The sequence below is a fragment of the Chiloscyllium punctatum genome, chromosome 4 (genome assembly GCF_047496795.1).
Source record: "Chiloscyllium punctatum isolate Juve2018m chromosome 4, sChiPun1.3, whole genome shotgun sequence".
NCBI classification, from domain to species: domain Eukaryota; kingdom Metazoa; phylum Chordata; class Chondrichthyes; order Orectolobiformes; family Hemiscylliidae; genus Chiloscyllium; species Chiloscyllium punctatum.
In genome coordinates, this window is record NC_092742.1 from 97,328,215 (window position 1) to 97,352,839 (window position 24,625).

At 42.1% G+C, this 24,625-nt stretch overlaps 1 protein-coding gene across 1 annotated transcript; it reads left to right on the plus strand.

Annotated features, from left to right (window-relative positions):
• The first annotated feature begins 10,193 nt into the window (after nt 1–10,193).
• Nucleotides 10,194–15,902, plus strand: LOC140476005 (EEF1A lysine methyltransferase 3-like). Its single transcript, XM_072567908.1, has 3 exons — nt 10,194–10,355; nt 12,757–12,868; nt 15,421–15,902. Exons 1-3 carry the CDS (start codon nt 10,194–10,196, stop codon nt 15,900–15,902), a joined length of 756 nt encoding a protein of 251 aa, XP_072424009.1.
• Nucleotides 15,903–24,625: the final 8,723 nt, after the last annotated feature.

Below are 24,625 nucleotides of genomic sequence, written 5' to 3' on the forward strand. Positions count from 1 at the left end.
ACGTCTTGATTATTTCTCTGGAAAACAAAAGGGTAGATGAATCTAAACAGGTCGGCTAAACGCGGAAAACTATGATGATAGACAGCGATGACACACACTTTACTGTTCTTATCAATAAAGAGGTAAGTATAAATATGAAGTTTTCCAGTCCCTGTAACATACTACAACTCGGGATTGACTATTTAGAATGAACTTGGTTTATAACAAATGCCTTGTTTCGGACTCATCCATTTATTAACACTGGGATCAGTTACAGAACACAGAAAGGGTCAGTCATTTGACAGTAGTTAGCTCTCGACTTGCCCACAATAGAAGTCCTAGTCACAGTCATTATCATAATTTGACAATATTATTCTTCCGTTATAACCCATACCCTGGCGCTGAGAGGTCGAACCTTGAAGTCTGTTAATATTTTAAGCTTTTACTGCCGCCGGTGAAAAGTTGCGGATTGTATCCTGTTCTTTATGCGTAATGTTACGAGAGTAGCGGAGAATGTCAATGTTTCACGATCTGCCCTTTATCTAATCAACTGATAAAGCCACAAGTTTCCACTTGTAAAAAAATACATGAGCTAAGCAGCGTAAATGCTATTAACGAGACACCACCTCAGGTTATCAGTCATGTATTACACTCAGAGAGAAGCAACAAACATGATCGTTTACTTTAAAACTGAACGCGTCAACTAAAGAGTTTCTTTTGACATTAACTTTCCCTCCGAAAGTTTCTTGCCATTTTTCTATCTCCCAAAGATTCCGTCACTTCCTGGATAAAAACAGAAGTGCTGACACGCTCGGAGATCAACTTGATGTCCCCGCGCAGTTCCTGCTTTCCCCCGAAGCAGGAGTTTTCCTGTGGTCTTTCCACCAGCATCCCCTTCATCTTCCCTCCACTTACGGTTCGGCACTTGATTATAAACGTCTCAGTTCGAGCATGGACTACATTACACTCTGACTAAATGCGCTGTAGTTAGAAATTCTACTGTTTTCTTACACCCCCCTTTGCTTCTGGTCAACCACAATTTCCATTTATCTGTCTCTTTTTCTATGTCGTCTGAACTCTTGGTTGGTACCCACCGATGTTTTTAGATCCAACTCCGACACCCTTATTAAAAAAAAAGGCAAACATCTTGCCCGACTTCCAAACAAAGCCTCGCTCTGAACCATTGAAAGCTTTCAACAAGCGTTTTTTGAGCTGTCCACGAAATAGACAAAACCAGGGCTCCTAGCCCTGACATCGGCCTGAATAATTGAAGTATCTAGTGAAGATAGGACAATTCCCATTATTCTCTGCCACTCCACGGTTAAGTGAAGGGAAACTGCCATTTTATGGTCTTCACACCCTTAACTCTGAACTCATAGTTACATTTGGGAACTCATTGAACTGCCGCTACTTAAAGTGTTTTGATAATTTTATAAGTGCAGAATTTTAAGGACCTTACTCATGGACCTAATCTATAACAAACACAATATACCCTTATACACCAACAGTTCAGCTATATATTTCCTAATCAACCTGTTCAGAGATGTTATTGCACATCTCAGGAGCAAACGCGGCATTGTCCCAAACCTCTGGTTCAGGGATCGGGGCACTACCACTGGGCTACAAGAGCTCCAAGCAGGAACTAGATGTGCTGATTGGCAATGTCCTCGACGACACGGTCCTCTGTTTCGAATAGACCGAGCGGGATGTAGAAGTATGTTCATCGTAAAACAACTTTCAGTTCTCTCTAGCGTTGATAAGGTGACTTCTTATTAACCGGCCCCAAACACAAAAATCATTTAGGTGGTTGATTCCCCAGCTGTAACAATTCCTTTTCTCGAAGACGGGAAATCCGTGCTGATGATTATTCTAACAATAAGAGCGGTAGTGCAACGAACTGAAATAATAATAGCACTGGTCATGATAAATGGTTAGCTTAATAAAATGATACAAGGATTGTTTAAATTAAGTCAGAAACAGCAACGCATCAAACTCACTTCAAGATGCCTAACCGCACCTCAGTGGTCGTTTCGCCTCTCTTTATTGCAGCCTCTTGTCCTTCACTAAATGACAAGATAGCACTGCAACTACCGCACCGTGCGCTTGCCTTTCCTTTTCGTCTGGCAGCGATGCACATCATGGAGCCCGTCGCTATTTATAGGCTTAAAATGGCCAGGTTTTATCGCAAATTGTCAATTGCTGGCCAATGAAGGGGGAAAAAAGCGTGAAGCTGGTGGAACGGGTTTGGCATGTTTTCTTTTTCAGTGGGCGGGGCTGAATTTCTATTGCTCAACTAAATCCCGCGAAGCAATGTACAATTAAGTGAGCAAGTGATTAGTTCATTCTAATTGTAATAAAGTAGAACCTCTAACTTTTCTGAAATCGTGGAAGCCAGAGTTCATCCGTCCTCTGGCTTCCACGATTTCAGAAAAGTTGTCCCGAGTTACATAAACTCTTTCATAAAAGCAAAATAATTGTAGTTGCTGCCCCGGCACTCATCTCAACCTGAAGACTCCTACTTATACCCTTCTTATGTTACCTTTGTCGCCAGTTCATTGTTTTCTCCCGTTTTAAAGGAGAGAAATTCCAGAAGACAATTGATGGAGGGGATCTCAACCACTGTTCCTCCGAGACTGGCAGAAGACCCCGTAACCAGAAGATACAGATTTAGGGTGATGATCAGAAAAATTAGAGTAGACATGTTCCTTATTAACACTGCGAGCTATGCTGATTAGGATGGTTCTAGCTGAAAGGCAGCAGATTTTTTAATAATTTATTAGATAATTGGATAAATATTTTAACAGAGAAAAAGACCATTGAGATAGGAAGAGAAGTGGCAGTGGGATCAATTGAGAGGCTCTACCAAGCAGGAAGGGCTGAATGATCTCGGTATTTGTTTTCTGACTGTTTTCTATATTAAGAAAACTCCTGTTGCCTTTAATACCCTCATTCGATGAAAGAAAAAATTGAAATTATAAATCATGAACGATTCATTTGTTTTTAGTTTCTTTTAAACACGCATACTGACCGTTTAGTGGCATCAGTTAGAAATAATCAGCGCACTGCTCCACCAAACTACGCTATTTTGCAACACAGCAAACTAAAGAACATTTGGATGAATGGAACATACGCTGAGCCGAGTCGCTCTCTATTCGCCATAATAGGTACCATATGTACTGAGTCAGCCTATGCATTTACTTATCTGTTTCGTAACTGTTTTGATCATAATTGTTACCTTTCAGGCCATATGCTCTAAATAAAACAATGTGAATATTTTGACACTTCAGCTTACCAAGGGATGCCCCAGTCTACTTTACAAGACTTTAAATGAGTTCAGGTGTAAATTAACTCCCCAGCTTAGATCAGCGGAGAGTGCTATCATTGCATCTCCCGTTTATGCTATTTTTGCAGTTCAAAACGCTCCTACAAACAGACTCGGCATCCTAAGTTGGGCCTTAATGTTCAATAGATTCGTGTAAGAGAGTACTGCACGGATGTGTAGCAATTGAATACGGCACTGCTGTGAGAGGTCTTGAAACGAAGTGGTAGCGACCCTGCCTCTGAGCCAGGTGGCTCGAGTTCAAGTCCCACCTGCTCCAGAGGTGTGTAATAATATTAACAGGTTAATTAGAAATCATTCATGTGGTACTTGTGCCACAATACAGAGTAATGAAAGCACGGGCTTCCCCGTACCCTTGGGTCGTCTCATTTTGATTTCATTACAGTCACTCATATATTTACTTGTTTTTTTGTCTTTCCGAAGGTTTGTAGAAATTGGCTTTTGCTTGAAGTATTTGCTCTAGGTCTGGCTCTAGTTTTACGTGCTCATCTGTTCTACCACATCGCATCCTTTAACACTTAAGCTGTCTGCTTTACTGTGGTATTATTTCATTCTCGAGCTGTAGAAAGGAATCCGCGACTTCTCAACAGACATGAGCAATCTCTAGGGATTCCCATTGTTTATAGTCTGTGGAGTATTCGCATTTTTGTCACCCCGAGACTCTGCGTTAAAATAAACCATTTAAATGCAGACAGTTTAAAGTGCAAGGTGAAACTGAACTCTTTCCGAATAATTTATTTAAGTATGTGTGTCTGTCTGTCTGTCTGCCTGTCTGCCTGTGCGCGTGTGTGTGCACCTGTATGTGTATACCATGTGTGTGTCTGTGTGCGCGTTTGTGCCTGAGAATGTGTCTGTCAGTGTGTCTCTGTCAATGTGCACGTTAGCGAGCGAATATATATGTGAGTGAGTCTGTGTGTGCTTGAGTTTGTATTTATGTCAGTGAGTATATGTGTATGAGTGAGTGTACGCATATGTGACTGCCTATCTGTGTCTTTATTTGCGTGTTTGTGTGTACATATTTCTACGTATGTGTCAATGTGTGTCAGCTGTTTAGGACTAAAATGAGGAGGAATTTCTTCACTCAAAGGGTAATAAATCTGGAATTCGCTACTCCAGAGAGCTGTGTAAACTCACTCATTCCGTGGGATCAACTGATACATTTCTAGTTAGTAAGGCCAGCAAAGGATATGGGGATAGCGGGAAAATGGTGCTGAGGTAAATGATGATTCCTCTAGAATGACAGAACAGGCTCCATGGCAATGAGACATAGATAGAGCAGTGGTATATTTGACAAAATTACCATGTTTTTCCTCACTCACATAGCCAGGCCGCATCCCTCTGTAGACTTTCTGTATCATTCTCACCACTTGCCTTCCCACTTATTGTTTGTGGCATTCATAAACTTAGTGATAGTACATTCACTTACTTCATCGAAGTCGTACATGTACATGCAAAAAATTCTGACTCCAACACTGATACTTGTGACACTCAACTAACTACAGTTTTCCATCCTGAAATTTCCCCCTGTATCCTATCCCTTTGTCTTGTATTAGTTAGCCAATTCTCTAACCGTGTTTAATATATTACCCCAACATCATGGACTCGTCTCCAATAAGCTAATCTCATGTGCAGTACATTATAAAATTATTTTTGCAAATTTAATCCATTCCATCTACAGGTTCCCCTTTATGTATCCTGCTTGTTACCTGTTCAGAAAATTTTAATTCATTTTTTCAGGCATGATTTTCCCTTCATGTAGCTATGCTGACCCATTTTACCATATTATGCGATTCTAAATGTTCTGTTATTACATACTTCACAGACTCTAACATTTTCCCTAACGTCAGGTTTTAAGACAACTGGCCTATAGATTCTTGCGTTCATCGTCCTTTCTTTAAAATAAGAGTCCTACATTCGTAGTTTTCCAATTCTCTGGGACTGTTTCAATATCTAACGACTCTTAGATCATTACTACCAAAGCACACATTTTCTCTGGAGCTACTTACTTTGTTTTTCTGGGATGCAACCCACCAGGAACATTAACTCCATTAATTTCCCTAGTCCATCTTCTGTAGTGATAGTCATTGCACTTACTTCCACTCCCATTTTTCCCCTGAGGGCAAAATGGCTTAGCCTTGTTTCGATGTTCCTAAATTGGGAGTTGGTTTTATCCAAAATATGAGTTTTCATTCAGTATTAGCATACAGGTTACATTTACAATTTGATTAGTGGTGGAATTGGATGAATTCAAAAAATCGTAAAAGAGGCAATGCCTCAGAGCGAGTAAGATTAATTTCATTGGTAATAACCACATTGTTTAGGATGGCTGATATTGCTTGATAGCCCAAAATGGCTTCCTTTTGTACGGTAGACATGCTGAGTGAAAAGAATGTGCGTTACGCAACCTCAGCACAAAGCGCTCAATGATTTAGGCGTGAAATTAGGAGAAACTCCTTCACTCAGAGAGTTATGAAATTTTATAGTTGTCCACCTCAGAAGATTGTGCATGTTCCACAATCGAGTATTTCACGGCTGGGTTGAATGCATTTTTAATCAAGGAATTAGCAAACAAGTGGAGTTGAGGTAAAAGATCAATCAAGGTCCAGTTGTAAAGAGAACAGTCGACGCATGGAATAGTTGCTATTTCTTATTTCTTCTGTCAGAGTCGGGAGGGGGCTATAAAATGGGAGTTTCGGGGATTTGATTTGTCCTGAGGTTCACTTGCCACAGTATTTGAGGAAGGGACTAGGACACCGAAGGGACCTGACCTAAGATATTTATCAATTATTTTTGTTATCTTAACACATTCTGAACACTGGAAAGTCTTGTTATTCAAAAGGAAATGCCCCTGGCAGCACATATGGGTTACAGCTTTCATTACTCATCTGAGAGAGAGAGACTGGGCTACAGATTTAATGCCAGCAAGTAGATTTCCAAGATAGTGGATAATGATACAGAGTGAAATAACCAACTACTTGTTTACAACTCAAGGTTTCAAGCTGATCCTAAGTAATAATCCCATCTGGGTTATACAGCGTCAGTTTTCTTATCAAATGAAGCGCCTTATCTGAAAAAAAAAACAAAATGAAACTGGTGTTTTCTTGCATGTTGAAAACATAATTGTTTCTTTGAATGATTGTCATTTTTTGAATGACGCACAGCCATTGAACATGTTTTTTTTCATGCCGAGGTCACTTAGCACTGTTCTCGGGAAATGTTCTGTGCTCTTAGTACTAGTTGTTCGAGGTTCTGGCATTTCCAAAGTGCATGCGTTCACCTTGTTTCGGGTTTGTGAAGTTTTCACTTTTCATTTACCACCGTGTCTCCTGTCATATAAGCAACATCTGTGATCATTTTGTCTTGTTCCACTGCACATCTCAGCTGTTATCAGTGGTTGTGAAATTTGGTGCAGTGTTCCGAAATGTTCCTAAATGACTAAGGTTTCATCCGGACAATGTAACAATGGCAATGAAGTTATGAACAGTAAGCTGCTTCAGAGGAGTGTTGACTCCGACAGATGGCTTGACGGGGGTGGGGGTGCGGATGCTCCAAGGATATTGATGTGCTTTTCTGCAGTGTTTTGCCCCGTAATTGCTTCGGAAACTCATTTCATAATGTCTCAGCAAATTGGTCACTATCTGGCGCTTAGTCCACTGGGCGAGATGAGTAAATCTGAGATGTAACGGCCCTCACAGATTGGAAAGGCGTGGGGTGAGGGGAGTGATAATTTGCTATTTGTAATCAGAATTAAGACCTAGTGGCACTATTTTCCAATTTCACAGAAAGAATCAGAGCTAAGGCAGAATTAATGTGGGTTTTCTATACTTGCAGTTGTCCTCAGCCTGGGCACCAAGACTACCATTTAAGTACACCCGAACGCTGGCAGAACTCCACAATCAAAACTGACGTCAATTCTATTTCTTCACGTAAATGCATTTGAGATATCGTCCTCAAGTCTCCGTGTTTTTTTTTAAACATCCAGTCCATGTCTTAACAATCTACCCGTTATTTCAAGCTAAGTTAAATCTTCCAAACGCAGTAAAAATCCAACTTTATTTTTGACGATGCCTTGGGAACTCTGGGCAGCGACAATGTGGTTAAACTGGTAATTCAGAACCGCAAACTAATTCTCTGTGGAGATGGGTTACAGCTGCCCAAGATAGGTGCTAGCGTTTGAACTCAATAAACTACAAAATAAATTAATAGCAAGTTTAATGCCGGCCGTGTTTTGAGGCGAACAGTTGAGATTTGTTGCAAGTTTAGGTCTTGACAGAGAAGTTGCGGATATGCTCAAATCGAAGGTAGGAAGCTTACTAGAACAGCATTACAATAGTATTGTTCCAAAAAAGGCAACAGTCAAGCTAAGTCAATGGTGGGCACAAGTTGTCAAAGATGGAAGAAAGCAGTATTATTGATGAGGTCAATGTAAGTTTGTAATGCACCTCTGTATCGAACAGAAAGCCATGATTCCAAGTTGTACTCTTCAGCCTCAGACTTGCTGGCAAAGAGAGGAGTGGAGTTGATGACTAGAGAACAAATAGTTAAGGAAACTGAAGCCTTAATATTTCTTAATATCTACTTTGATGAAGTTTGTTTTCATCCAGTGCGTGCTTGTGGAAAAAGCAGTGTGGCAACTCAAAGGCGTGATATAAAGAGCTGTTTTCAACACTGGTCAGGTAAAATATCCGTTGTATTTTTGGAAAATATCATACAGTGGCAGAAGGTGGGGAGGAGTGATAGCTTGATTCTTGGAATACTCGAGCAGTATTGGTACAGCAGAGGGAAGAGAAGCAGTGTAGGTCATTCCCTGACTGTCGCTGGATATGCAGGGATGGAGCATGGTGCGGCTGTCTGCCAGCTGGAAAACAGAGAAGACATTGAAGGAAGATCGTGTGATTAATCATCTCAATTCTGTGGCTTCTTCATACTTTCAAAAAGACTGTGTATTGAAAGAGGATCAAAGGTTAGCAGGAGGAGACAAGAACGTTGAATTCAAAACACAATCAGATCAGCCATTGAGTGGAGCAGCAGGCCGAAGGAGGGCAAATAGTTCATTTCTTCCAATTCATATCGTTTATTGTTCAATGAATTCATTTGTTAGTTAGATATAACTCAACATCATCAATTTTGATAAGAATTGCATCCAGATCCAGAGAGCCACAGTTAGAAATCTGGTAACATTGCTCAAAGTAAGCACAATTTTTTAAAGACCTTGGCATTAATTATAATATTGCACTCTCCCCGTACCATGCTAACTCAAATGTGCCTGAGCTGAACAATATGTTGAGTTCGGTCTCAAAATGTTTCTCTTCTTTCTTCGACCCCGTTTTTTGACGACAGAAAACTCACCTGCAACAAGGATATCTATAATATCTATCTTTAGCACGGATGTTTACTTTCTGGACAGGAGTGGTCGCACGTTTGTCTGACTCTGTGTATAAATATGGTGCTCCTTACTTTGTGAAAGAGCCGGTATTGGACGGAGATGTGGGGGTAGCTGGAGTAAATGAGCTTTGGTTGCAGTAACTGCCCATAGTTTTCCTTCCCTACAAAGAGAGGTGATTGGACTGGCTTTTCTCAGATATAAAGATAATATGCTGCACTACTTCACACCTGTTTCAATGACGGTGACTTCTCTGAACGTCCAAGTACTGACGATTAGAGATTTATAGTGGAGGAAAGGAACCTGTTGGCCTGAATACATTTCTTACTGAATTGCTAAGAAACTGCATCAATGGTATGGCACACATTCCTGCATTTAGATTGGAGGTAGCTTTCCAAATGTGACTTTCTTGTTTTACATTTGGTTCAGCTGTTGTCTTCAAAGCCACTTTTGTCTGTCACTACCAACCCCTCCGTCTCCCTAATACAAGTGAGATCAAGGACAGAACTGGAAATTCACCCTATTCTCCCCCTACCCCCTTATATGGAAAATAATGACGAACACTGTCTCCAACGGTTAGTGGACGCGAACGTTGACTTCTTGTCCAAAGATTTGTGGTTTTTCGCCGTTGCAAGCATTTTGACCAAGATAAACTGAATTTATGGACGAGAAGTCTAAGGGGGGATGGTGATTGCTGCAGTCAAAATATTCACGATCACGACGAATGCCAGCATATTACAGACCATCTCACAGTTCACAGGACACGAGAATAGAAAGTTGTAAGTGGGTGTCTGAATTACTTAGTGCAGAGTGTAATGAATGAATTCAATGGTCTACCAAAGTAGGCAGTGAGATTGATTGGCTCACAAAATGTAATAGAGTAATACATGAACAAAATCTTGAAATGGCATCAGGATGCGTTGTGGAGCATAATACTGGGCACACAGGAGCTGGTCAAAATAACGACTCTTGCTATTTCTTAGTACATATCCCTAGTAAATGATTTCGTCCAATGAATGTGGAACTCATTCCGAGTCTTTGGAACCAGATCTGAAAGGATTATTTTATGAGCATCATTAAAGCGATCCATATAATGTTCAATTCCGTACCGTCTCTACCGATTAGTAAAGACAGTGACGGCGCGGTCCGACCTCTGCGCGCTTAAAGGGGGCGTGCTTTGTGGCTGGCGGATCACATAGGGTGTTCTCGAGCAATCGTAAAGGAACAGCTAGCGGTGGAACAGGAGCTTGGCGGGCCGCCTGGCTGCCCCGTCTATATGAGATCCTTCGCCTCATCACTGTTGCTACTACCTGGCGGGCTGCGGCAATGACGGCCTTGTTTATTGCACAACAATAGGCAGCACGTGTGATTGGCTGTGGGGAGCTCTGGGACGTCCGGAGGGCACGCTGGGCGCTTTCCCAATGCAAGTGGACACTACTTTCGGGCGGCCCGGCCCCACGACAAACATTGGACAGGATGACAACTACGACGATGCAGTCCTCCGAACCTTCCAGAAACGACGCTCCATACGACGAGAGTTACTCTCCGAGCTGCTACATCACACATAATAACTTTGAGTTCTGCGGGTATAATCTGAAGATCGCCCAAATTCTGGGCGTTAATCTGGGCGTGTCGGCGTATGTCTGGGACGCTGTAAGTTTGCAGCATCGGCCGCTCGGAAGAGCGGCAGCGCCTTGCATCTCACATGAAATCAAAAGTAACGTCCCCACTCTGTCTTTGTTCTCAGATTTCTAATAATCCTCCTCCCTCCCTTCAGAGAGTAAACATCTCCCGACAGTCCCCAGACCCTGGAGGGTCTGCTTGGGATATATTTCGAGCATACGCGTTTGAATACGAGCAATTTCGCTTCCACGCGCTTTCTTCCACCCGGGTGGCTTCCACGCGAGTTAGAAAAGTGGTGAAACTAACGAGGCCATCTGACCCGTTGCATGCGGAGTGCTCGATATGACTTTCTTGCCGTAGCCCTCTCCTCTTGGACTTACTGATCCATGCTGCCTGCGCCTTCGCCCGGAATGCTGTTTTACCAACTGCTGGCTCAGGGGTTCACCATAGCAAGGGGGAGAGGGGGATGGAGGGAGGGATGGGTGGAGATAGTGCTGTTCTCACAGTGTCGAAGCATTAGGCGAATGTGTTAGAATGACATCTCTTTGAAACCCGGTGTTTTGTTTTACAATTCTCCCCCAAACTCGGTAATAACGGTGTGTGGCGAGAGTGTGTGGTGCTGGAAAAGCACAGCATGTCAGGCAGCATCCGAGGAGCAGGAGAATTGACGTTACGCTTATGCCCGAAACATCGATTCTCCTGCTCCTCGGATGCTGCCTGACCTGCCATGCTTTTCCAGCTCTACACTCCCGACTCTGATCTCCAGCCTTTGCAGTGCTCACCTTCTCCAAATAAGAGTGTGTGCTGCAGTTTGAGCCAGAGATGCCGCTTGCTCCCATTAGTGAGTTGGATGAGGCACTTGGTAGGACTCCCAATCCTTAAGCGTTGGGCGGCGCGGCAAGCTCGGCTCCTTCTTTGTCCCAGATTGTGCAGTTTCAATTCAGCTTCCATTCAGAGAGGACCTGCAGGTCATAGAGTTATACAACATGGAAACACACCCTTCTGTCCAACCCATTCACGCCCACCAGACATCTCAACCTGACCTAGTTTTATTTGCCTGTATTTGGCCCAAATCCTTCCATTTATGTACCCATCCAGGTGCATTTTAAATGTTGTAATTGTATCCTTACACCATTTTACTCAGGTAGATCCTTCCACACACGCAAGTCCTTTTCAGATCTCACCTCTCGCTTTAAACTTATGCCCTCTAGTTTTGGACCCCCCGACCCTAGGAAAAGGGACTTGGCTATTCACACTATCAATGCGCCTCATGATTTTAGAAAACTTTATAAAGTCACCCCTCAGTCTCCCATGCTCCAGGGGAAAATGCCCCAGCCAATCCAGCCTCTCCCTTTAACACAAAACCTCGAGTTCCGGCATTGTCCTTGTAAGTGGGGCGGCACAGTCGCTCAGTGGTTAGCACTGCTGCCACACAGCGCCAGGGACCCGGGTTCAATTCCCGCCTCGGGCAACTGTCAGTGTGGAGTTTGCACATTCTCCCCGTGTCTGCGTGGGCTTCCTCCGAGTGCTCCGGTTTCCTCCCACAGTCAAAAGATGTGCAGGTTAGGTGAATTGGCCATGCTAAATTGCCCATAATGTTAGGTGCATTAGTCAGGGGTGAATGTAGGGGAATGGGTCTGGGTGGGTTGCTCTTCAGAGGGTCGGTATTGACTTGTTGGGCCGAAGGATCTGTTTCCACACTGTAGGGAATCTAATCTAAAAAAAATCTTTTCTGCACCCTACCACGTTTATGAGCATCCTTCCTATAGGAGGGCGACCAGAGTTGTGCGCAGTAATCATCAGGTTAGATAGCATCTATGGTGGGAGAAGAGGGTCAATGAATTTTCATCAAAGAAAGTGGGGTGGAGCTGTTAGGAGTGAGAGAGGTGCCAGGTTTCCAGCAAGGAAAAGGAGTAAGGTGGAGAATCGAACCAGAAAGAAGGCCGGTGATAGAGTTGGTGGGCTGGAGATAGGAAACATCGTGATGATACGATTCTCCCCAATAACTTACGCCTCATTTTGTTTCCTTGCTATTTCAGCTACTGACTTCAGTCTCGTTTCTTTTTCAATCGATTTCGCTTTCAGACTGAGGCCTATGGTCATTGGCTCCCTATCCAGGCACTCCTCATTCCGTTCCTCGCCGTATTCCCACTTTCATTGGTCTAGTAAGACCGTCAGGAGGCGGGAACCTGTTTGTCCACAGAGCGCACACCACGCAGGGAGATTCCGCCAGGAGCACGGGGTCTGAGATTGGGCCTCGAGTGCTGAGCTGAGGCCTTCCTAGTTGGGCGGTAATGTCCGGCTGACAATCGTCCCAGGAGCCTTCCTTACACTTTGCAAGCAATTATCTGAGAGTAGAGCTCCCCGGCTCTTTGGTATGCAGTGTCAGGTCCAAACGTTTTAAATAACTTCATTCTAATCTCTTTGACAGGGGCTGGCCCTTTGCCGGTATTTTGAAAAGAAAAACATCAACTTCAGCGGGAAGAAAGTGATTGAATTGGGATCGGGCACCGGAATCGTCGGGATTTTAGCGACGCTACTGGGTGAGTGGAGGGTAGCAGGGAATCCTGTCACTTTGTTGACGCCAAACAGGAATATGGGCGATAAAGGCCCTGGGGATCTCCAGATCGGGGGTTGTTAGGGCTCCAGACAAGCTTGAATGAATGAATGAATGAATTATTGTCACATGTATCTTGAAGATACAATGGAATGTGTTTTGTCACCGCAATACGGCATCATTTTGAGTTATAATAAGGATAAAAAGAAATTACTCGAATAAGACTTCATCTTCTTATGGAGTGGGTGGGCTCCGGAGATCCCGAACACTGCCTAACTTGCCGGCGGCAGCTTGGACCTTCCTTATGTTGGACTAGTTTGCATTCGAAGCATTTGTTTTCTTGGTATAACCTTTCATTTTTCGTATCATGGTCAACAAGAATGTAAATCAGGTCCGCACCAGAGACTCGTTATTGTTAACTGATTCAATTAGTTAGGCGAAGAATATTCTAGAGAAAAAAAAATCGAGCTCTGACTAGAATTCATTCCCTCAATCAATATTATCGAAACAAAGGCGTATTGTCTGGCTAGTTAATCCAGACTTACTGCATTGGACATGGTTGGGAAGAAATGAGGCTATGAACTGTCATAACACCTGACCCTCCAAGCAGACTGCTTTTAACACATTTGAATTTTCGCCAAATCCAGACAACAATCGTTTCATCTTCTAATCAGAGGTTAAACAGAGTCCCTGAACAAATTGAAACAGCATTATTAAATGGAGCAGGCCGTGTCCCCATAAAGCAAGACTTCAAAAAGATTCAGGTTTGGACTAATGACCATCTCTAACAAGAGACAACCTCCCCTTGGTAATCGATTGCATTGCTGTCGCTGAATGTCTCACTATGAACATCCTGGATTTACCGCTGACCAGTAGCTGAACGGGACCAGCATTTGAATGCTGTGACAAAACGTCCAAGACAGAAATTTGGAATTCTGCAGGAGGTCAAGCTCCTACTTACTCTCCAAACCTGTCGAACCCCTAGAAGGCATGAGTCAGGAGTATGAGAGCATATTCCCCGCTTATCTGGCTGAGTCTAGCTCCAACAATACGCGAGGAATTCGACATCCACCAGCTTAGATACCCACTCCGTCCATCACTCAAGTACAGTGGCAGCAATGCATATCTCCAGATGCATTGCCAACTCGCCTAAACCCTATTACACAGCACCTTCCAATCGTATGGCCTCTAATACCTAGAAAGACGAAGAAACGTGTGGGAACACCACCACCTCTAAGTTTCCCACATAGCGCATCCTGAGTTGAAAGAATGCCATTGTTCCTTCACTGTCAGTGAGTCAAAATCCAGAAACTCTCTTTCCAACCGCCTTGGGTTGCATGTACATCAAATAAACTGCAACAGTTCAAGAAGACAGCTGACCACTACCTTTTCAAGAGGAGCTGGGGGTGTGCAGGAAATGCTACCTTTGCCGGCTTAAATAAACAACGCATTACTTTGTTCTGTGTCATTTCGCGGCTATTACAATTACAGCAATATGACTTAGTAACAATAACTGTTGAGCGTGTAAATGGCACGATAGAAAGCAAAATTAAGTAAAGAGAAGAATAATTGTGTTTTGGGATTTTTGACGTCAATGCTCACTTTGCAAAATGAAAGCATAAATGTAAACATATTAGGCATTTAAGATATCAAACCCCGGACGATCAGACCGAGCAATAGTACAGTTCCAGCAGGAGTACAAGGATATGTGACGAAAAGGAACACCTCGACGGCAGAGAGAAGGAGGGAAGATGCAGAGGTATAGAAGGAAGACAAAGCTGAGGTCCAATAGGTTAAAGACACGGCCGCTAGTGTGATAGACAGGAGGTGAGGGTGACAGAACATAACAGGGCTGAACGATGTAGAATTCCATGCGGCATTGTAAGAGAAGGATGTGGGGATAATACACAGCAGCGCGCGGAAGGTTAACGCGCGAGAATGAAAATTGTGGAACGAGCTGTTGTAGGATTGTTAAGAATAACTGGGTAGGTCGAGGACGCTCTAAAACTTGAATCCAGGGAATCAACCTGTGTGTGTGTATGTGTGTGTGTTTCGATGGGTGTGTGAAAACTGCTTTTTGACACAGAATAATGCAAAGACTGAGTTGTATTGAACGTTTTCACAATGTCAATCAGTGCATCAATTTGCCCAAGATGTTCATTGAAAATTAAGTAAGTTTTAAGTTTTGTCGGTCCAGATGATACTCCGGATGGAGCTTCTGAGCTGCTGCACCATGAAAGTGCACAAACATTGCTATTCAGTGACCCCTCCTGACAGAAATTCAGTACACTGCTGTATAAATTGTCATTTTCTTTCCAAGGGTGGTTTTCTTGCATCTTAATCCTGATGCATAGAGAAAAAGCTTCGACCTCTTTTTTTTAAAGGAATGCTTTAAACCTAGCACGGTCCAGTACTGTGTGGGTTAATGCCTCGCCAGAGTTCTCCCCGCGCGTTGTTTCTTTTTGATTATGTGATCACAGTGTCCAATCAGTTCACGAGGGCAAAGTAAAACTAATGTGGCTCTTCTCCCCTCGTTAGGTGGCGATGTAACCATAACGGATAAACCGGAAGTCCTGAAGCAAATCGAAACAAATGTCCAAGTAAATGTTCCCAGTGCCTGCAGACATCGCTTGCAAATCCGTCCGTTGACATGGGGTGAAGACCACACGAACTTTCCTGCTGACTATGATTTCGTCTTGGGTTCAGATATTGTATACAGTTCGGTTACCTACCCGGCTCTAATGGAGACCTTTCGTTATTTCACCAGTCAAGGGGCTACAATCTATCTCTCTTCAGAATTACGAAAGAGGAACGGATCTCCTTCCTTCCATGACGAGAGTTTGCCCCAGTATTTTAACTGCCAGATTGTTGACAGGTTAGAGAACAAACATATTATTCTATACAAAATGACTAAAATCGATAAAAGTTCTGAGCAAGACCTCCCAAGTGATGATAGAAATCTGCTTTTGACTGAACCCGACACTGGGGTTCAGCCAACCTCCCTATCACTCAGTAACTAAAATCCAAAAGAAACATTTAACATCCCCTCAATATTTTAAATTCATTCCTATTCCTCCGTATCTACCATCTACCAGCTGACATCATTTGTCGGGATTCAATAGTTTTCTAAAATCTTGGCCAAATCATGATGATAGAGGGATCAAGTTGGTGAACGTTCTCATATTACCCAGGGAAAGCAGTAATAGCCACAGATTACCCCCACGTGTAGCTTCCGATGGATACTTTGAAATGGTAAATTATAGCATTCATTTCAATGAATCTGTTATTTTATGAGCTTGTACTGCTAAAAGAGCAGACAAGTTGACGGTTTCATCAACATCGCTAATACTACTACAATCAACTCTAGCTCCAAATTGCACCACTATCTCCTTTGGTCACCAGTAACACTCGTTCAAGTGATTCAAGCTTTGGCCCTGCCAGCATCATAGGCATCACAATTAAATACTGCGGCTATAAACGTCTGGTTTGAGGTCAATCCTACCGAGTGAGCTAAGAAACATCCTATAGCGTAGTTGTGTAGATCCTACAATTAAAGTGAACTGTATCCTGTTGTGTGGGTTATGAACTGCATCTTATATTATGGGTTGTGAGCTATCTCCCATAGTGTGACTTGTGCTACGTGCTATAGTGTGGTTAAACTATAATCTACAGTGTGAGTTATGAGCTACATCCTATGGCATGGGTTGTGATCTACATCCTATAGTGTTGTTGTAAACTATATCTGACTGTGTGGGTTGTGAGCTACATCCTACAGTGTCGGCTGAACTAGTAACTATCGAAAAGCAAGTTTAGGATCCTCCATTATCCCCATGGTCATCAGTCCTCTGCTGATTACTTTCTGCGCAAAGAAATTACTTTTAAACTCAGATTGTTTAAAATAACTCTATTAATAATTATACATAAATTGATTTTCAAGGTAAGTATGAAACCGTGTGTTGAGATTAGTATAGCTGGATGACTAACCTTTTCGGTCCTGAATTCATTGCATTAGTTAAACCCATTACTCTGGAAACGGAATCCCCCGTCCGGGACGTTAGCTTTGGCAAATTAAAGTACTTGAATCTGAGAGCTTGTCCTGTTTACTTTAAATGTGTCCGTTAGGGGAACTGGATTTTGCTGCTAAAGAATAGTGTCCCTGCCTCTGAGCCTAAAGTTCAATGGTTCAATCCCAATCTGGGATTGGAATACTAAGGATACAACCCGGCAATCAGCAGATGGTCAGGGTTTGGCCACGTGCTGGAAAGAAGGTTGCAGCCTCCACCTCCATTGTCCATGGTTCGAGCTGCCAGCATCACGCGCACTGCGAAAACACACCCGAATGCACCACTTCTTGCGGGATCTGTAACAAATACGGACATAATCGCTGTTGAAACCCCGCATAAATCGGGGGGAAACCGTACGTCAGCGGGTCTGGTACAGTAACCACATGAATCTAATTCAGAATTGAGATGTGGCCAATTGAGTCACTGACTAGTGTAACAATATGCACATCGTCATTGAGAGAGAGAGAGACGCAAATGCACTTTCTTTAGTGCGGGATTTTATTTCGATAGACGAAAAGCAGTTATTTTTTTACATATACCAGTGCTTTCGTTTAATCTCACCGAAAACTGGTGTATGTTGCTTAACTAGTAATTAACTAATCATAAGTACTTAATGTATTGAAGTGCCTTCCAGGCGGTTTTAATGAAATTATACGCACAGTTTAAACCGTTTCCGCTCATACATCGGTGATTTCTGACGAAAACTGCTGAAAAACTGACATTATATGGCCGAGCTGAGTGATTGATAAACGGTTGATATCCCGCCTTATCAACGGACTTCCTTAAATAGCAGCCAAATGATACACCTCTTGTCTCCATTTATATATTCAAGTGTAAGTGCAAAATGTTTAAATAAGCAAAATTATCACAGTTCTGCGAGTTTGAAACCAACTAACCCCGCTTAATTAGCTCCATCATTATAACATGTAAAATGTACCGTCTTATTTAAGCCAGGGAATTCACAGTGACTTGGAGCCTTGAACAATGAGTCAGTTGCTATTAATGTCAATTGCAAACTCGAATTTTCTCCTTCTAACAGTTATATTTATCAGTGACAGAATAATTAAAGTAGCAGAATGTAGCAGAGCTAATTATGTCCGCATCTCTACATGTTTCCTTAAGTTGCACGAACAATAAGTGTTGAGTAACATTGAAATAGCACGTTTTTTTCACGACTTGGAGGTGCCAATGTTGGACTGGGTGGACAAAGTTAAAATCATACCAAGTTATAGTCCAACAGGTTTATTTAGAAGCACCAGCTTTCGGAGCGCTGCTCCTTCATCAGGTGGTTGTGGAGGATAAGATCATGATCACAGAATTGCTAGCCAAAGGAGTCCAGTGTCACGGAGATGTGATACATTAAACAATTTTAGATTAAATCTTTCATCTTTCAAAATGGTGATGCTGGACTCTGTTCTTTGATATGTAAATCTCAGATTCTTTTAAATTACATTCGCAAGATAGCTCAGCTTTTCTCACAATAGTTGTGAAGTCTGTTTGTGTCCCAATGTTATGTCAGACTGACAAACCCTCTGCATCGTTTTACAGTTTTACATGGAATCGTGCAGTTTTTGAGCAAATAAAATGCAATTCTGCAAAAACAAATTCACCCCATAAACGTATATGTGCGCGCGTGTAAATAAACCTGTGCTCTATGACCTGGTGTTGTGTGTTTTTTTTTACTTTTTTCGACCGTTTCCCGAGCCACCTGTGAATATTTAGATCTTAGTCCCTATGTCGGGAACAAATTAAATTTCCCTTTTAAAAAAAATCCAAGTATACTTTTCTTTCGTAGTGTACTTTGAACCAAGCTTACTTCGAGACAGTTTAAGCGGCTGCCATGCTGCGGGGGACAGCGTAGACGGGTTTTCTATTGTTGGAATTACGACGATATCAGCAATCAAATACTTTAATTTGGAAAATATCATTTCTGCGATAATGCCTTAAACGGGGTTTACGTGAGGACACATACAAGTTGACAGTATTTTTCTCACAAGAACATAATCTACATCAGACTGTAATTTCTTTATGTTTTAGCTGCGGGTCCCCCTCACATTTTTCGTTGTCCCCAGAACAGATAGTGATAAATGAGCATTGCAGTCTTTTCCTTCGGCCAGTTTTTTTTTAAAGTTCAGTCACGGAATGAGGGCGTCATCATTCAGTCAGCATTTATTGCCCATCCCTAATTGCCCAGAGGGCATTCCACCGCATTGTTGTAGGCCTGGAGTCACATGTAGACCAGACCAGGTAAGGTTTGCAGTTTCCTTCACTAAGACATTAGTGAACCCGATGGCTTTTCCCGACAATCAACAATGGATCCATGGTCATCATTAGATTCGTAATTCCAGACGTCTTTACTGATTTCAAATTTCACCATCTGCCGTGTTGAGATTCGAACCCGTTAATTGTAGATGGAGGAAAAAAATGTTACAAAATGTTTGTAGCCTATGCATTTTTGCACCTGGAGGGTGTAATACCATAGGCTAGCAATCCAGAAACCCAGGCTAATGTCTGGGACGAGGGTTCAAAGGTCCACCGTCTCAGCTAGTGGCATTTAAATTCAGTAGATAAATCTGATTGCTATTTTTAAAATAATCTGGTTCACACATTCCTTTTATGGAAGAAATCAGCTGTTCTTACCTGATCTAGTCGACATGTGACTCCAAGCCCACAGCAAAACGGGTGATTTTTAACTCCTTTCTGATCAGGACAGTCAGTTCCAAGAGAAGTGGGAAGAAATGTATTTTGCAGAGTAGAATGTGTGAATTTAATATAAACCATCTGGTACAGGTTAATGCTGTGCAGTAACAGACAAATCCGTGATGTATACAAATCTTCGTAAGATGCAAGGCAAATTAAGAATGCCATTCAAACAAAATATATACACGGATCACTGGCTATATAATCTAATGCTGAAAAAGGGAAAATATGTTTTTAAAAAAACATGCTCAAAGTTACTGATTGGTGTAACTGGGTTGTGAAGCCCAATTCTCCTGTGCACGGAATAATGATAGAATGTTAGAAATCGGGAAGATCTGGATTGTACTAAGTACCTTCTGCGTAGCATGAGATGTCATTTGACTGGTGTTGTTAAATTACCAGTTTTCCAGATTCTTCGTAAATAATGACAAGAAAGGTCATAAGAAATCTTCCATTAAACTGACGTAATTCCTGGCGCTCTATGTAGCCTGTTATCAGGCAGTGTCTTGGCAAAATGGGATGTTTTGGTCTCAAAGAGAATGGCAATCTAACAAAGAGACACCCTGTCCGATATTCATCAGTTGAAACGAATCAAGTGGGTATTTGACCCAGCCTAAACCAGCCCTTCGACATATGATACATCAACAAATAATCAAGGTCAGGGAGCATTCCTCATCTGGGACCCATCTTGTTCAGAAGCAAGAACCATCAGAAAGGGGGCGGAGGACTCGGGAACAATTCCCTAACGCATCGTTTGGAGAGCAAGGAGCAGCCTTGACATGTGCAATGAGCTCAACATATTCACTACCAACAGTCTGCATCAGTGAACCATCCACAATTGTGTTTTCCTGTCTAATTAATGCATCATACCTAAACTACTGCTTAACAAATATAATTAGCTATCTGAAAATTCGATTCTATATTGAAGTTTCTGTCATTGCACACCCCCAAATGGGAATAAATTCCTACCATGGAACGGTTCCATAGAATAAATGTTCGCTGTTCATCCTTAGGTCTCCCTGAAAAAGTCACTCAGCTTGTCACACTCCAGACATTTTTTTCCTGCATTGTTCCACATTAACTCGTTTTATATTATTGTCCAAATGTCTTTTGAAAGCTCTGATCGAATCTGCCCCAACCAAACTCACAGATAACATATTTCAAATATTCCTAATCTAGAAGGTTTTGTTCCTCCTCTTGACTTTTCTCAGAGAAACTTAACAGTATCTGTAGACATAGAAACGGGGTAAACGTTATGAGTCCAATAAGACTCATGCTCATCACTGAAGAGTAGCCGCAAAAGATTTTGCTTGGAAAAAGAGAATTTCACTTCCCCACTAGCGTTTCTGTAGAAGAAATGCTTCTTAACACCAATCCTGAGCAGTTTAGCTCCAATGTTAATGCTACGTCCTCTTGCACTGAACTCTTACACTAGAAGAAACAATTTCTCCATATATCTGCTATCATGCAACGTTAGGCCAAAGTGCGTTAACTGATTGTTTAAGGTCTGATCAAACTAAATACAAGAAATCGCGTGTGCTCCGATTTAAGTAGATTTATTTTTTCATTAGCTATAATTAGTGAATGCCTATTAAACGTTATTATCAGGTTCATAAAGTGATTCATTTAAACTACTCAGATATGTTCAAACAAGTGAATTTCACGTTGGGGACCCCTTGCTGATGGCTAATATTTGGAGCTTGATATTGACCTGTTAATTTCCAAGGCACCGATTGCACCCAATGGTTAAGTCGAACGAATCATGATAAATCGCCGAGATTAGTAGTACATCGGAGTTGATGCTGCGTACTGAAATTGTAATTTTTCCAACCATTCACGGAATCCTTTCTATGCAGAAAGAGACCATTCGGCCAATTGGGTCGGCACCGACCCTCCGAAGAGCTTCCCATCCAGATTTAAGCTTATCCCTATCCCTGTAAAGCTGCTTTTACATGGCTAACCTGCACACCCTGAATACTTAGGGGCAAATTTGCATCGCCAATCACCTAACCTAATCGAGGGTGGAGTCGATTCCGGGTCGCTGGTGCTGTGAGGCAGTGCCGCCACTGTGCCTCAGTACCGCCCTCTGCTCCTCTGTGCCTGGACAAAAGCAAGTCCAGATTTGATTTGGAGATGCCGGTGTTGGACTGGGGTGTACAAAGTTAAAAATCACACAACACCAGGTTTAATTGGAAGCACACGAGCTTTCGGAGCGACGCTCCTTCATCAGGTGATTGTGGAGAGCTCGATCGTAACACAGAATTTATAGCAAAAATTTGCAGTGTGATGTAACTGAAATTATACATTGAAGAATTGATTGTCTGTTAGGCCTTTCATCTGTTAGAATACAGTGATAGTATCACTTCTTTCATGTGTAAATCACAAAACCCTTTTTTTTAAAGTTGCATTCTCGGGTTAACTGTTAACAATGATGATAGCTAGACAATATGTTGAAGGTGTTAGCCCCCGTGTTCTCTGTCTATGACCTGATGTTTAGATTGATTCTGATCTAAAAAGTGAGATAACAGAGTTTTACATAAATTCATGCAGGTTTTGAGCTCAGAGTTCTACATGAATGTATGCAGTTTTTGAGCAAAGTGCAATGTAACTCTGCAAGTACAAATTCACCCCACAAAATATATGTGTGCATGTGGGTCTTTGTCTGTGTGTGTGTCTGTCTGGGGTGGGAGTTGTGGGTATGAGAACGTGTGTGTGTGTGTAGTGAGTGCAGAGTGTCTTAAGTCTGTGAGGGGGTGCATGTGTGGGAGTGTGTGTGTCTATAAGGGTGTGTGTGTGTCTGTGTGCGCGTCTGTGCGTATGTGAGAGTGTGTGCGTGTAGGAATATCTGTGTGTGTCTGTGATCACCTGTAATGTGACATGAACCCAAGGTCCAGATTTCGCTGCAAAACAGTCTGTTTTCAAGCCAATGCCACCTCCTTGCTAAGCAGTCTGTTTTCACATTCTTTTCGATCTCCAGCAATTATAGGGTCATAGAATCATAAAGTTGCACAACATGGAGACAGATCCTTCGTCCAAATTGTCGACCATATATCCTAAATTAGTCTAGTCCCATTTGTCAGCATTTGGCCTATATTCCTCTAAACCCTTCTTATTCATATACCCATTGTAATTTTTGTAATCGTACCAGTCTCCACCACGTCCTCTGACAACTCATTCATATACTGTACACGCTACCCTCCGCGTGAGAAAGCAGCTCCTTAGGTCCCTTTTAAAATCTTTCCCCTCTCACCTTGATCTTATGCCCTCTACTTTTGGGCTCCTATGTCCAATTCACCCTTAATTATCTGGCTTGGAGATGTCAATTTTTGGTAATATACGCCCCACCCATTCACATTCTGAATCATCTTAAACAACTCAATTAAAGTTGTATTTTAATCTTTTACACCGACTCCAAAGTCAGCATTTCCTTTCAGAAAAGCAGGGCCTGGATGCATTAGTCCAGGTGTAATCCAACCGACTTGCATGACGCCCACCTCTTGGGTTTACCAATGTATTGAGATGCAAAGTAGTATTCCATCGGATTGCATGAGCATGTCACCACTTCCCCAACAGATTTAAACGATTTCCGTATTTGAAGATTTTAAATATTTCTTCACCATCATTGATGCTAATTTGCCACCTTCTTGAAGATTCTCTGTTCTATTTTTCTCTGTTCAACGTGGATGAACTCACGTTGCTCCACGTTGAACTCCATTTATCATCGTTTCACTTGCTGATTATGTGTGTATGGTGATGTGTAGTTCTATATCTGAAGCAGGATTTCACTGGCGATCATAAGCCTTCATTTTATAGTTTTTGAATCAGGTCAATGTAAAGGACAAGTACAGTAACTCCACAGTAAGCGATATCAATCTGCAAACTAATACATATTATTGTAATTTTTATTATTCAAGTTTCTGTTTGCACAATAGTATTGTTTCAAACCACAGATTTTGGGAAAACTAAGGCAAATAAATCGCCATTAATTTTGCAGGACCAGATTATTCAGTTGCTGGAACAATTTTAAGCTTTATCACCGTTTTAATGCTCCAATAAAAATAAACTAACAATTACAGATGACATTCAAATTTCCAGAAATGTAAGCAAATATAGCAGCAGAATTTAACTTGTGGCTTTGCATTCAACAGTAGTCTATACTTCAACCTAGAAGAACGCATTACAGTTTTAAAGGTTGCTGATCTTATAGTTCTGAATGGAAGAAATGAGATGGTCGCATTTAAGATAAAACAAAAGCAGACTGGACATTAGGACTGGGTTAGTATTGGTGTTGGTGTTATGCTAGAGAGGGTGGTGAAGTTTAAGGATAATTTCATAGCATTCCAGAATTGGAAATTGAAGCCAGATTTATTTCGATCAGTGGGAACATGCGTACTCTGTGACTGGCCAGGAACTGAATCTATAAAGAGCAGGTAACTCTTGTTTCAATAAAATGCCACCAATTAAATTGCGCCCTCTGTGAATTTTTTTTGCATTCATTAAGGGACTCAGCCAATTTACTTTAAATATTCTTAACTGTAAGGGGCTGACTGATAGTCATAGCAGTGCCATTGTAGGTTCATCACTGATACCAAACCGAATGATTTCTATCCTGACATCTTACTCTGCTCCTGGAATTACATGTAAACTATGCGCCTGTCCGGGGTGGTCTACGCGACGTTAGGAACAGTAGTGTCCCGTATTCAGTCCCTTTACAGACTGTTGCTGATATGTGATGCTCCAGCTAAATCATTAGCTCGCAATCTCCAGTAAGGGGACACATGTACGTTTAGCATTTTAATGGGACATGACGGTATGTATCACCAACATTTGCGAGATCCGGGAAAGTGAAGGGGGCAGAAAAGCGAAGGAACAGCACGCGATATTTTTCCAATGAAAATGTTAGTAATGCTCGTTCATTCACCTGAACGGTGAGAAGTCAAAAGTAGATGGTTGTCTGTCTTCCGATCCTGCATCGGAAA